The following is a 14,472-nucleotide window of genomic DNA, read 5'->3' as shown; positions in this document are numbered from 1 at the left end:
AATAAGGCCACTAGTATTTAAAATGCCTGTTTAAATTATAAAACACTCTTATTTTATAATTTTCAAAGTTATTTAAACATGTATTTGAGTTTTTAAAACCCTGTATCTGAAAATTTTTAAATTACCATGAGATAAATTACAAATCACACTTTGCATTCCCTTTAGGACTTCTTGAAATAGGGATTCCCTGAAGCTATCTGAGTTTTTAGATAGAGATTTACTTATGAGAAAGTCTGCAGAACTGAGAAACTTAAAGCTAGAGCTTAGAATCTGGTCATTAAATTCCACTTTAAGTTTTGGTGGGAAGTCCTGGAGTGCTTGTTATAGAATTCTCAGTGTGTTTAAAAACCTTGCTTCTCTCATATGTTCACATCACACATACATTTTCCTACCCAGGTAAGATCAAGCGTTCTCAATTTCTCTGTATATAAAATAGGAGGAGGGACTAGATGGTTTAGGAAGGGATGCTAAAGCCTTATGAGTCTATGGATGTGGAGGGCATCTATTCGCATGATAAAGGTTTTCTCTTCATAAAGAATTTCCTTCAGATTTTCTCTGAGTTTCTTTAAAACATTTAAACTGTGACTTGACTTACCAAAATCTTGCCACTATATTTTTTATTACTAATAACAGCAGAGCTAACACTTATTAAAGGGCTTCCCTGATTGCTCAGCAGGAAAGACTACACCTGTAGTTCAGGAGACACAGGAGACAGGGGTTTGATCCCTGAGCCAGGAAGATCCCCTGGAGGAGAAAATGACAACCAACTCCAGTATTCGTGCCTGAAAAGTAAACATTTATTAAGCAGGCTAGATATTCTAGGCACCATGTATTCAATATGCCAGGCACCTATAAAATGCTTTATGTACATTGTTTTTTTGTTTTTGGTTTAAATTTAATGAACACTTCCAGTTTTTATTTTTATTATTTTAAAATTTTATTTATTTATTTATAATTTTTGGTTGCCCTGGATCTTCACTGCTGCGTGCAGGCTTTCTCTAGTTGCGGTGAGCAGTAGCTACTCTTTGTTGGGGTGCATGAGCTTCTCATTACCATGGCTTCTCTTGTTGCATCACAAGCTCTAGGTTTATGGGCTTCAGAGTTGCAGCATGAGGGCTCCAGTAGTTGAGGCTGGTGGGCTTTAGAGCACAGACTTAGTAGTTTTCGTGCTCAGGCTTACTTGCTCCTTGGTATGCAGAATCCTCCCGGATCAGGGATGGACCCCATGTCCCCTGCACTGGGAGGGGATTCTTATCCGCTGGACCACCAGGGAAGGTCTAGTACATTGCTTGAGTCGATCATCCCAATAACCTCATGAGATGCGTACCAATATTGTCCCATATTGTAGGGAGTATACTGGCTCCAAAACTAAGTTGCCTAAGGTAACTGAATTAGGGAATGTGGCAACACTGAAATTCAAACACTCTTCAATTCAACATCTGACTCCAGACACATTGTTAACCTCACAATCTGTGTTAATCTCACAGACTAGTTGCCCGTATCAGGAGGTAGTCAGTGTTCCTTTCCTAGGTGAACAGTCCTGGTGCTCTGTGCCTCTCTCCCTTCACAAATGGGGGTGACCAATTGAAGACAGGTGATTCCTTTGGTTTCAACTTAATTTCTGTGACATAATGTGCTGATACTTTCATTAAGAAATGCTTTTTGACCTTCCCTGGATTAATACAGAGGATTTCACTAGTCATCTTGAGTCACTTATGAATGGTCTGGTAAGCAGAAGAGGGTTCAAATTTGTTTTGAATTTCTAATTTATATCTTTTTGTCTATTATCTAAGTCTAACAGCAAGACTTTCCATTATTTTGCATACAATTAAGGTGAAAAAATGCCACATGCAGGAAAACATTGCAAGATTAATTTCACATCTTTATAATTTTCACATTCATTATATTCACTTTCACAAGAACTATGTGAGGTGGGCAAGTCAGGAATTATTCACCTGCTTTGCAAATGAAGAAAGAGTCACAAAAAGGGGAAGTGATTTGTTCAAGGATATCGAGCTGGTTAGGTGCTAGACTTCATGTCCTTCCTATGCTATGCCACCTCTGTATGTGAAAAGGAACATCAGACTCGAGCACTTCTTAGCGTGCAGAGACAAATGGCTGCCATGCCAGAGGCTGGGATACACTGGCCTGTGGCTGCAGGGCTGCCTGTGTAACTAGCCACTGTGCTGGAGGACGAGGACATAGCATCAGCCACGACCCTGCTCACACCTGTGCAGGATGATAAAGAAAGTAGAAGTAGCCAACAGCTGTGGTCCAACTAGATAAAACTTTAAGGCGGGAAGTCAATTGACAAGTGAACTCATCTATGCGTGTGTTTTTTAACTGTTAGTTACTTTTGACATTTTAAAAAAGGCTTCTTGTGGAAGTCAGACCAAAAGCAGGAAGATACGCAGCAAGATGGATTTGGGAAAGGACCAATCTCTCTCAAAGCTCCATCAGACACCTCATCCAGAAGAGACCCATGTTCCAGGTAATGAAAGAAACCTTAAGAGACAGTGGCTGTTGGGAAGGACTGGGCTATGATTATTTTCCTCTTTGTATGGGTCTGGCAAAAAAGGGGCATCATTGGGTGGGTACATTCATGTATTAGAAAGGAAGAATATGGGCTATATAACTTTCTGAGCTGACTTCTAGCACTAAGATTCTAGTAAGCAGGATAAACTTAAGGAAATAATAAATAAATAATTATATATATATATATATACATATGATAATGAAAATACCCAGTAATGGATGGTGTGGCAAAACAAGTACTACCATATATGTAGCACAAATATAGTGTAACTTTTGGAAAGGTATCTGGCAATATGTAGCAAGAACTATAAGAGTGTTTATTCTGTTGACTGACTAATCTTAGTCTTTGGATATATCCTAAAGCAGCATTTTGGCTGCTTTTGCAGAACTCTAGGCCTTGAGACAGTGATTTAAACATTTTTTATGCCATGGATCCCTTTGGCTTTCTGATGAAACTCTAGACACCTTCTTAGGCTAAATTTTTTAAATACATAAAGTTAAATACATATGATTACAAAGGAAGCAATTATATTAAGAAAATTATCAAAATAAAAAACTGTGATATAATAATATATGTGCTTATTTACACGTGCATTAAATAATAAGATCCAGTGGTGGATCTCATTACCACTGTATCAAATCAAATATTTCATCTCAAATAAATGATATTCTAAGGTATCTGTAATAATTACAATGTGATATGGAAAAAAATCCATAATTAATTTTTGTGACAAAGTCATATTCTGCTAAAACCACTGTGGTTTGTTATCTACATTCATAATTGAAGGAAATGGGCATTTAGATTGGTAAAAATAAAGGTATAATTTTCCCCCATCCAAGTTCACCATTAAGGATTGCTGTTCTAAAATCAAAAAGGAGTCATGGTCCATGAGGTATGTTCGCTTTGGGAGGTCCCAGTGCAAATCTGAAATCATTCCACTGGCTCTAAAAAGTTCTACATCAAAGACCCATTAACTTTTCACAGTCTTGGATGGCAACAGAACTGTTGTTGATAGTAACTTTAATATTCCAAAGAACTTGGAGAAACATCATCCAAAGGAAAAAAATATAAAAGAAAAAAAATCTGTGTGTGAAATGCTTATTATAGTGATCTACAGTGGCAAACAAACAAACAAACAAATTGGCAACAATCTAAATGTTCAGTATAAGTGGAATGAGTGGATAAATGAGAATACATCAACTTGATTAAATATCATGTAGTCACTAAAGTTGCAATTATGAGGACTAGATGATGGAATTTATTTCTGATGGTTAATAAATGGTAAAACTGTGGTATGCAATCATTACAACTTTAATATAGGGGCTAGATGAATACATGGAAAATCTCATGGATAGAGGAGCCTGGCGGGCTACAGTCCATGGGCTTGCAAGAGTCAGACATGACTTAGCGACTAAACAACCACCAGATGAATACAAGGAATGAAATGAAAGCAGGTTATAATGTTAAGGATGGCAGAACATGGCTGTTTTTTTTCTTTACTTTTATGTTTGTACCATATGCATGCTATTTTCAAGAAATTAGTAGCATATCGTACTAAATTTCTACATTTATGTAGAAATACTGACCTTTTCATTTAAAAAATGTTGACTGAATGTTTGCTCCCAGGCATTCTTCAGGAGGCATAGGATAAATAAGAGATAGTCTTGTCCTCAAAAGTGTAGGAGAAAAACTTAGACACTCAAGGGGATTCTAATATTTTGCTATAGGACTCTTTTGCTGTTAATGCCATAATTCATCGCGCTCTCATAACTTTCATTTTGATCCTACAGAAGTCATTGGAACTTGGAGTTTGCGAAACAGAGAGCAACTCAGAAAAAGAAAAGCTGAAGCACAAGAAAAGCAAACTTCACAATGGCAATTTCGGTACAGTATCACTGCAAGGGAGAAGGGACTGATATTTACTTAGCATATGTTACTTGTTAAGAGGTGCTGAGAATTTTCATACACTATGGTTTATCTTTCCAACAATCCCACAAATCGGGAGCTGTTATCCATATTCATCTCCCCCCGCAAAAAAGAAAGAGACCAAGTCTCTGAAGGTTACATCTTTTGCCTAAAGTCACACAGCTAGTAAAGTGATGGGAACAGAATCTTATTTCTGCTCTCTTTTACCAGGAGATCAAATTATGTATATTGTAGAGAGGCCTGCTGTTCAACCACTTTAGTAATATAACCAGTGTTGTTGGGAGTAGGAGATACCATTGAGAAGACCCCCAAACTTGTTCTCCAAGCTTTCTATTAGTAAAATTCTTCTTTAATGAGTGTAGTTAACTCTCCATGGAGTAAACCAAAGCACTGTCTGTAAATGAGTGATGGAAGAGTCTGAGAGTTCCTGTGTCCAAAGTCAGCTGTATGGAATCTCAGGGAGGGAAGACATGAGCATGACTATACAGTAGGCAGCATCTAACAGCCCCATTTAGACTATAACTATGAAAACAGAGGTACTGCTTGCTTGGAGGTAGAAAAGGGGAACCCAAAGAACCACAGTACAACATCCATCTGAGCCAGGGTTTCTCAACGCTGGTGTCACTTAAAGCTGTGGGTAGGCGAATCACTGGCCTCTAGAAACCCATAGAACTTTCCCTCCCCTGTTATGACAACCAAAAATGCCTCTAGACATTGTCAAATGCCTCATGGGGTGGGGGAGAGGAGGTAAAATTGCTCCCAGTTGCGTGACACTCATCTAAGTACTCTTCTTTAAAAAAAAAATATTTTTTTTGTTGTGCTGGGTCTTCCTTGCGGCATGTGGGCTTTCTGTAGTTGCAGGGGCCACACTTCATTGTGCTGCACAGGCTTCTCATTGAGGTGATTTCTTTTCTAACAGAGCACGGGCTCTAAGTGCACAGGCTTCAGTAGTTTCAACATATGGGCTCAGTAGTTGTGGTGCATAGGCTTAGTTGCTCGTCTGTATATGGAATCTTTTCAGACCAAGGATTGAGCCCAGGTTCCCTGTATTGGCAGCTGAATTTTTATCCAGTATCACCAGGGAAGTCCCTTTACAACATTTTGATTAAGACTTAGCCATGTATTTCTTCTTTTTTGGAAAAATGTGTCCTTCAGTGGCAAAAATAACATAGGTATACATTTTTCTAAGGATCATTTTTTAAAAAAGCATACAATGCACGTGTTTTAGGTTCCTCTTCTCACTGTGGACAGAATATTGTCTGTTCTGCTACAACATGTGTTTCTGTAACATCAGTTAGCTCACATATAAATGGTAAATAGGAGAGTGGTGTCAGTTTAACATGGAAGTTGTGTTGGTTTGTAATTTTTCCTAGTCAAGAGAAGCCAGAATAGTGGGAATAGAATTAAAAACTTCAGCAGGAAAAGAAAAAGCCTTCAACTTGTCTGCTGTGTAGACAGGATTCTTTTCAACCTGCATCCAGGCTCCTTCTGCAGAGAAGGACATCACTAGCTCTGCAGAGATTTCCACATATAGCAGGTTGCACTTCCTCCTGTGCTCAGTTCGGCGGCAGCCCTGCTGGCTCAGAGCATCACCCTTATTTGCATGATCTCAGCACTGAAAGCCTGCATTCACACTGCTGCTTTTGTGCATTTTTACTATCCCCGAGGCAGCCTCCCGCAGAAAAAGCTGCCTGTCTGGACTATCCCAGTTATCGCCCCTGTACCAACTATTGTTTATCCTAGTGTTATAAAGTTGCATAGGATTTGACTCATTTGCCCCAACTTAATTTTTTTTCTCCCATAAGCACTGTCACTTATAGTGCATGGTTTTCAGAAAGTGAGGTTTTTCAGGAATGCATATATGTTATAGTGGAAACTTCTGTATTCAGGTCCTCTGACAGGCGACTCTGTTGAAGAATACCCAGTTGGTTCCCTGAATTCCATACTCACCAGGCAACCTTCTGGTCATTATTGGCTTCCCAAGTACCTGCTACAGAGAAAGAGTGCATTGTCACTTTGCTTTTCTCACAGTTTATTTAAAAATTGGTCTTTCCGTTTATGTATCAATCCGTTTGAGCTGGTTGCTGAGCCCTGACTCGAGAAATGGATGAGGCTGGTTTTCAGTATGCTCTTAGAATTGGGTTTCTGTGCTCATTGGGTTGGGGGAGGGGTCCAAGGCTGAAGAAATCACTGGAGTAGGTGGAACCTTGGTGAGCCTCTTAGTAGCGGGCTGGCCTTGCTGTTGTGACGCATTTCTAGACTGCTGAGGGCTGTTCTCACTACAGTGAAACCTCAGTTCCAGAGAGAAAGGACAGAGTGTAATGGTTAAGAGCCCGGTGGCTGAAGTCAGATGACTCGATATGAAGACTAGCTCCCTCACGTCCCAGCCATTTCACCTTGGGCAAGTTACTCAGAAAACTGTGCTTCAGTTTTCTCTTCTGCAAAATGGAGATTATAATAGTATCTGCCTCGTAAGTTTATGTGAAGATTACATGAGATAACAGAATAAGTAAATTACTTAAAACAGTGCCTGACATGGAGGAAGTACCATATATATATATATATGGTATATTCTATATTAATATGAGTACAGATTTCTATTTGGACAATTCATCTTTCTAAGTTATTACATGCTCTTACAACAACTACATGAGGCTGGGCAGTATTATTTACTCCATTTTACCTGTGAAGAAACTGAGGCATAGAGAGTTTGACTTGCCCATGATCACATAGCTGATAATTAAGAGTACAGATTAAATTTTAGACCACACAGATATATTTGTATCTTTTGAGAAACTACGGGGAATAACATGAAACACTGTATTACTCAGACTCCCTCATATAGAGATCTACATAACAAATTATTTAGGATTTAATTTCTAGGATAATAAGTGTTTCCTGAAGAATTCACATATATCAGTTTTTAAAAATGTTTTAAATTAAAAAAATTTTATACATCATCTTTTAAAAATTTGATAATAAGGACTTTATAATTTATCTTGTTACCTTGGTTACTTGGAATTAAACTTCAAAATGCTGAGCTATCATTTTTACTTTCATATCATCATATTATTTCTACCTTCTATATTATTTTTAATATTTCTTTTAAACTATACTATTACAATATAAACCTTTAAAATATTGACTTCAAACTGGTTTTGATGAGACAGTCTTAAAAAAATTAATTATGGGAATTTTTCAGACACAACAAAAGTAGAATAGGGTGTACATTTTTTGAGTGTGCATGAACTGTGAGAACTGCAGAGGTGTAAAAAACACTGGTTTCATCTCGAAAGAATGTCCAGTTTACTAAAAGAATTTGGGTTTCTCCATTAAGCATAATCCTCATAATAAATCCTATAGGAGTGGTAAGCATGGAGAGCACTTCAGTCCTGTGGCCTGTTAGAGAAGGCTCCATGGGGCAGATAGCGTGGATGAAAGTGATGAAATGCTTATTTATAGTACCTCCCCCACCCCCATCCATCTGTATTAGCCTTCTGTATTTGGTTATATTTGCAATACCTAACAATTTGTCATTGGTTGCAGTTCTCATGCATATCTTTCCATCTTCTAGATATTTAACTATCAGTTCGAAGTAGGTATAATATGACCACTCACACCTTTTTACCAAGCTGCTTTACCTCAAGAACATGTTTTTGTAGCTTTGGACCCGGCCTATAGCACATCTTATTCTACTCGCACTGCAGCCTCTTAGCCTGTTTTACACCAGACACTGTATTAAATGAGCAAGCCAGGCTCATCACGGGCAGGCTTCACAGATGTGAAGCAGGGCTGTGTTGCAGATTTAGCAATACAATCATATCAGTTTTCCCCACCGGCATAGAGAAACAAATTCACACAGGCTAAACCCAAAGAGACTATTATGTGAAGCAGAATGCCAATCTGTTCATTTATAATATCAGTGATACATTTTCTATAACCAAAGTTTAAGTATATGCTCTCAAACACACACACACACACACACACACGCTCACTAAGAAGGTGCTTGTTGAACAAGTCATCAAAGACAAAAAAGTCCTAAGCGTCATTTCCTCTCCAGACAATTGAGAACATTTAGTACTGGTTCTTCATTTTACACATAAGGAGATTAAGGCCTGGAGAGATTAAGTGGCTTGTTCACAGTCACACAACAAGGCAGTGAGAGTCCTGGGACAGTTACTGCCAAACATTTGTTTGAATTCTGGAGTCCTGTTTTTGACAGTAATTCTGATTTCTCCATAGAGAGAGAAAACACAAGCGGCAAAGAACAGGGAAAAGAAATGAAAGAGGCAGAAAGAGACAACAAAATACAGAAATGAAGGTGGAGCTTCCCTCACAATTAGAAAAGGAAATGATGGAGAAAGCGCCAGCACCTGGAGAGAAAGAAAACGAGCCACCTGGGAGTGTGACCGAAGCTCTCCTTCCGGCAGTGTCCCTACAAAGAGTTGCTCCCGAGAAACATGTTTCTGAAGTAGGTCAAGAAAGTGTTATCCTTCAGGAAAATTCTTCTGAGTACCAAGCAACAGCGGTACAAAACCACCCTTCTGAAATATGCCAAGATACGGCTGAATCTGAAGACCTCTCTCCTAAAATGTGCCAAGAAATAGCTATATTTCAAGACCAGCCTTTCAAAATGTTCCGTGATATGGCTCAGCCTGAAGACATCTCTCCTAAAACATGCCAAAAAGCCGTTGCAGCCAAAGTCCTTTCTTGGAAAACATCTGAAGAAACAACTGACCTGGCGGGATGCTCTCTTGAAACACACCCCAAACCAGGTGTGCCCAAAGCCTCCACTCTTGAAACATACCAGAAAAGACCTGAGCCTGAGGAACCCGATTCTGAACCAGGTCAAGGAATAGTTGAGGCTGAAAGCTTTGTTTCTAACACACAGCAAGAAATGGCTGTGCCTAAAGAGCTTTCTACAGAAATACACCAGGAAACAGTTGAACCTGAACACTTTTCTCATAAAATATATAAAGAAATTGCTGTGTCTAAAGCCCCCTCTCATAAAACAACCCAAGAAACATCTGTTCCTGAAAAATATCCCCCAGAAATGTACCAAGAAACACCTGGGTCTGAAGAATATTCACTTGAAATATACCAAGAAACACCAGGACCTGAAGATGGTGCACCTGAAATTTACCAAGAAACACCTGGGCCCGAAGACCTCTCTACTAAGACATGTAAAGAAAAAGCTGTTCCTAAAGAATGCTTTCCCAAACTGTACCAGGAAATAGGTGGACCCCAAGACCAGGATCCTAAAGCACACCAGGAAGATGCTAAGGATGTTTATTTTCCTCAAGGTACGGGTTTCTTACTGGGGTCAAGTTAGTGACACTGCCATTTCTTAACTGCTCCCTGTTCACAATCAGAGCACCAAATAGGCGTCTCTCCCTTGGATCACTGATTTATAGCCTTTGGTGGCAATCCTGGGTTATCCCAGTTATCCCAACAGGTATCTTTGATGTCTTTGTCCAGTTTTAAGTGAAAAATGTTTATCATTCAACTGATATCTATTTGGTATATTTCTACGTAATTTAAAGAAAATAATTGAAACTATAAGTGTATATAGTGGGTACCTGTACATACTATGCCTTTTGGGAAGCTTTAGTAGGTGAAGAAAAATGAACCCTATGTAGAGTCAATTATGTGCAAAATATTTTGGACAATTACATTTATATTAACACAAAATCTTGGTGAATAAAGTTAAAGTTTTTTTTTCTAGAAAATTATCATTTCCTGGCAAACTAAAGGCAAGTAAATTCATGGTACAAGGTACTGAGAAAGATACAAAGACATAAAATAGGATACTGATACTAAGGAACTTGTTGTTATAGGAGTTAACAGGCTTACCTTTCTATTTCAATATTTGTCCCTGAAAAGCATAATATTTTAAAAGCAATGTGACCTTTATTCAATTTTACTTGTCTCAGGGACATAACTGAGAGCCTTGGTTCTCCTTGTTCAGTACTGTTCTCAGTGTAGAAAATGGGGCTGAGACTAGCAGTCTATCCCCAGGGAATTGTTTTCTAAAGAAATTCCTTTGGTAGCTTATTTTCTCTTTCTCCTAAAATATGAGTGCAACAAAAACCTGGGCTTAAGTTGGGTTCCAAGCAATATAGGTTTTGAGGAAACACCTTTTTAAAATTACAGTAAAAGCAGACATATGAAACACTACCTGCATATGCTGCATATGTAGAAAAAAAATAGAAACAACTGTTCTACTTAAAAAAAAAAAGATAGTATCTGACATGAACATTAAAAAAATAAAAAATAATTAAAAAAAAAAGAAACACTACCTGTATTGACAGGAGTCCCCTGCTGGAGACGCGACTCTAATCAACATAGCGCCAGATTCTCAGGGTTTTGTTCTAAACCCAGTGAGGTTAAGACAGGCAATTAATTAATGATTTTATGTTTTTTGGCAATTAATGCTTATCTTGTTTTCTCTTTGTCTTGCCAAACAAATAGAAATGTCTTCCTTTTTGCTGAGTATAAAATTGCTATAATGATAGTTATAAATGTTCATTATAATAAATTAAAGCAATATCTAAGTGACTATAAAGTGTCCTATGATACCACTTCCTATCTCTGATCCCCAATGTTAAGTTTTTGTTTTAACAAATGAGATGGTATGATACATTCTATTTTATAACCTGCTTTTTTCACATGCCATGTATATTGTGGCCATCCTAATGACATCTTTGTAACAGTCATCCAGTATTATGTTATATACACAGCAGTTTTTTCAACCAGTCCTTATAATGAGGAACACCTAGGTTACTGCCAAGTTTTACTGTTATAACAATGTTCAATGAACATCGTGGGAAGTAACGGTTGTTTAACTAAAATTTATATAGCACTTTCTATATGCCAAACTCTCTATTAAACATTTTTTGTGAATTACTTTATTCAATGTTAGAAACCTGAATGGATGAATAATATGTCCCTATTTTATAGATAAGGAAACTAAGGCACTGGAAGCTTAAGTTGATCTGATTACTTCCTTGGATAAATTCCTAGAAATTGAATTGCTGGGCCAAAGGGTACCAGCATTTAAAGTCTGGATACATTCAGTCAGACTAGCCCAAATGTAGCAATTCACAGAATCCAAGAATTTATGTAAGTGCCTAGTCCCCATGCCCTTGCCAACACTGCACATGATTATGTTTTAAAAATCTGAGCCTATCTGCTGGTTTTTAAAGACCAACCAACCTAATTGTTTTAATTTCCACTTTTTTTGATGACCTGTGCTACCAGGCTTACTTTTAAGATTATTATGAATTCAAGTTTTTCCTTTTGAGAATCATCTGTTTGAATACTTGCTCCATTTTATATTTTGGATATCTATCTTTTTGATTAAAAATCTGTTTAAATAATAGTTATTAAATCTTTGCCTACATATAAGTTGAGTCATAAACATTTTTCTTGTTTGTGGTTTAACTTTGTTTACAGAGGTTTGGACATCTATATGACCAAAATTTTGATGTTAGTTTTTAGTCACTCAAACTTCTCATGATTTTAGTTTTAAATGATTCAAACCTGTCAATCTTTTTCTTTATGGCTTTTAGTCTGTGGTCTGCTTAGAAAGGCTTTTAAAATCTTAAGATTAAAGAAATATTCTATTGTTTCTACAACATTTATTGTATCTTAATATTGAAATGTTTAATTCATCTGAGATTTGTTTCTGTGCAAAGTGTGAGGTAGTTTTTTTTTTCAAATGGATACCCAATTGTCCCAATACCGTTCATTGAATCTATTTTCACATTTTTTTTATTTTACAGAAATGAAGGAAAATCACAAAGCAGAAGAACCAGAGATAATAGAAATTCCAATTGTGCCTCAAGAGAGTAACCCAGAAAATGACATCTATAGTTATGTTTTGTTTTAATAATGTTCAACCATCATAGTCATCCAACCAAATACACGTCATAGTACAGCGTATGTGTGATTTTCTCAAAATATGGTAGAAATCTCTACAATATTCATTAGTGTTTTAACTGTATTCCCCTGCCTATAGATATATAGACTATATCTGAAAGCGAGAATTAATGTTTTTTCTTAGGCTCTACCACATAGAGAATATTCTTCTAGTGTGTATGTGTGTGCACGTGTGTGTTTGCACATATGTGTATGTATGTGTAATCTGGGGAGAGGACAGTGGTGGGAACAGACTTAACAGTTTTACTCCCCTTAAGAATTAATCAAAGAAATGTTTGCTCTTGGGGGAAATTATCAAGCCCTCCTTTTTTCCATTTTTAAGGCTGAGCAATTAAAATTTGGGGAAGTATATAGTTTTCTTGTAAACTTTGATCAATTATTAATGTAACAATAGTATAAAAATTTTATTCAGGCTTCAGTTAGCTTTTAGTAATTTAATAATTTTAACAATTCTTATCATTCTAGGACTTCTTTAAAGATATTTTCGAGTGATGTATGTACTTGCATATTTGAATTTTGATTTTCTATTTTTACTTTTAAAATATTGTAATTGTGCAAAATGTACATTAAATCATTAATACATGTTTAACTGTGTGGACAGCATCATGGTAAGCACTGTGAGGGTCCAAAGACCTATAACGCAAAGTCCTTACCTACTAGGAGTTTAATCTAGTCTCGTGGAGGAATAAAACATAAAACAAATAATTACAAAAGAAGAGAGTAATGCTAATGCTCTTTGGATAGAAGATACAACCAAGGGAATACTCACTTTTTTGCCGGAATGACCTGAAAAAATTACACGAATGGAGCCTTGAAAGTTGGAGAAGATTTGTATTATAGGTGAGGATAGCAGCATTATCGTATGTGACACAGAGAAGGGTGAATTCCAGATATGTTCAAGAACTGCATGTAATGTACTACAGTTAATGCAGGGTCCATGTGGAATAGCAGAATTAAAGTTTGGCAAGAATCCACCTAGCCCTACCTTGGGCTATCCTCGTTTTATTGTGGGTGCAATGGTTGTTCTTTAAAATCCATGAATCTTATGATATTAAATCTAATATGATGTGTGATAAGACCCAAAGCTTTAATTGACTTTCAGAAGGATCCTTCACTCAAATGAAAGATTAAGAATCATTATGCTGGGACACCCCTGCTGGTTCAGTGGTTAAGAATCCATCTTCCAGTGTAGGGGACGCAGTTTGATCCCTGGTCAGGGAATTAAGATCCCATATGCCACGGGGCACCTAAGTCTGAACAGCACAACAAAGATCCTCCGGGCTGCAACTAAGAAAACAAAAAGGAATCATTATACTGAGGAGTGTTTCTCAAAGTGTAGGCAGACACCTACTTTGAATCACTTAGGGTTTTTTTTTTTTTAGGCAGATTCCTAGATCCTACCTCTAGAGAAAAGGTTGTATCATAAACTACAAATAATCACATATAATGGTTATTTATATAATCATATATCCTCTAGACAAGATAATAAAAATTGCAAATCATGTAATGAAAGTGCTACATATTTAAGTTCCTGCTTTCCATAAAGAGAACTTTTTTCCTTTAAATCAAGTAGCTGTCTACTTCATCAATGTCTCCAAGTCTTCTATGCATTTCAGAAGACGTCACACTTGGTATCGTATTTTTGGCGTGCGTATTAAGGTCAAGAAGGCAAATTATCTCTGTTGGGCCACAAAGCGACTATCACTTTTAGCAACACCCCCATCTAGTGGAAAATTGCAGCCATTACGGCCCCAGTTTTACATCGTGCAAAGACCTCAACAGTTATCAACTTACTTTTGTTTCATAGCTGCCCAGAACTGTTCCCTCCTGAAAACAGAATAAAGAATAAAATTCTTTTCCAAATTTCACATGGAAAAAACCTATCAGAGGACATGTAGGGGTATGAATTTTATCAGTTTTTAAAGTTTTTGTTTTAAAATCCACAAGCCTCTCTAAATCTTTGACTCCTTCTAATGGTTATTTTCTGATAGTGGTCTATTAGTTCATGACAAATGAACATGTTTAGGAACAGCTTTTCATGGTTGTTAAACTTTTAAATCTGTGGAGTT

General features: G+C 37.1%; 1 protein-coding gene across 1 annotated transcript in view; it reads left to right on the top strand.

The window, feature by feature from the left end:
• The window catches only part of HEMGN (hemogen), a 34,223-nt gene extending 21,231 nt beyond the window's left edge, over window positions 1-12,992 (top strand). The window contains exons 2-5 of the mRNA XM_055427896.2: window positions 2,374-2,491; window positions 4,327-4,420; window positions 8,705-9,765; window positions 12,247-12,992. Of these exons, the coding sequence (XP_055283871.2) occupies window positions 2,419-2,491; window positions 4,327-4,420; window positions 8,705-9,765; window positions 12,247-12,353 (1,335 nt within the window). The 5' untranslated portion in view covers window positions 2,374-2,418 and the 3' untranslated portion in view covers window positions 12,354-12,992. The remainder of the gene's footprint in view (window positions 1-2,373; window positions 2,492-4,326; window positions 4,421-8,704; window positions 9,766-12,246) is intronic.
• The last annotated feature ends 1,480 nt before the right edge of the window (window positions 12,993-14,472 follow it).

Source organism: Moschus berezovskii, chromosome 7, assembly GCF_049115385.1.
Source record: "Moschus berezovskii isolate FMDL1 chromosome 7, NW_MosBer_1.0, whole genome shotgun sequence".
Lineage (NCBI taxonomy): Eukaryota > Metazoa > Chordata > Mammalia > Artiodactyla > Moschidae > Moschus > Moschus berezovskii.
This window is presented reverse-complemented; position numbering and strand designations above follow the sequence as displayed.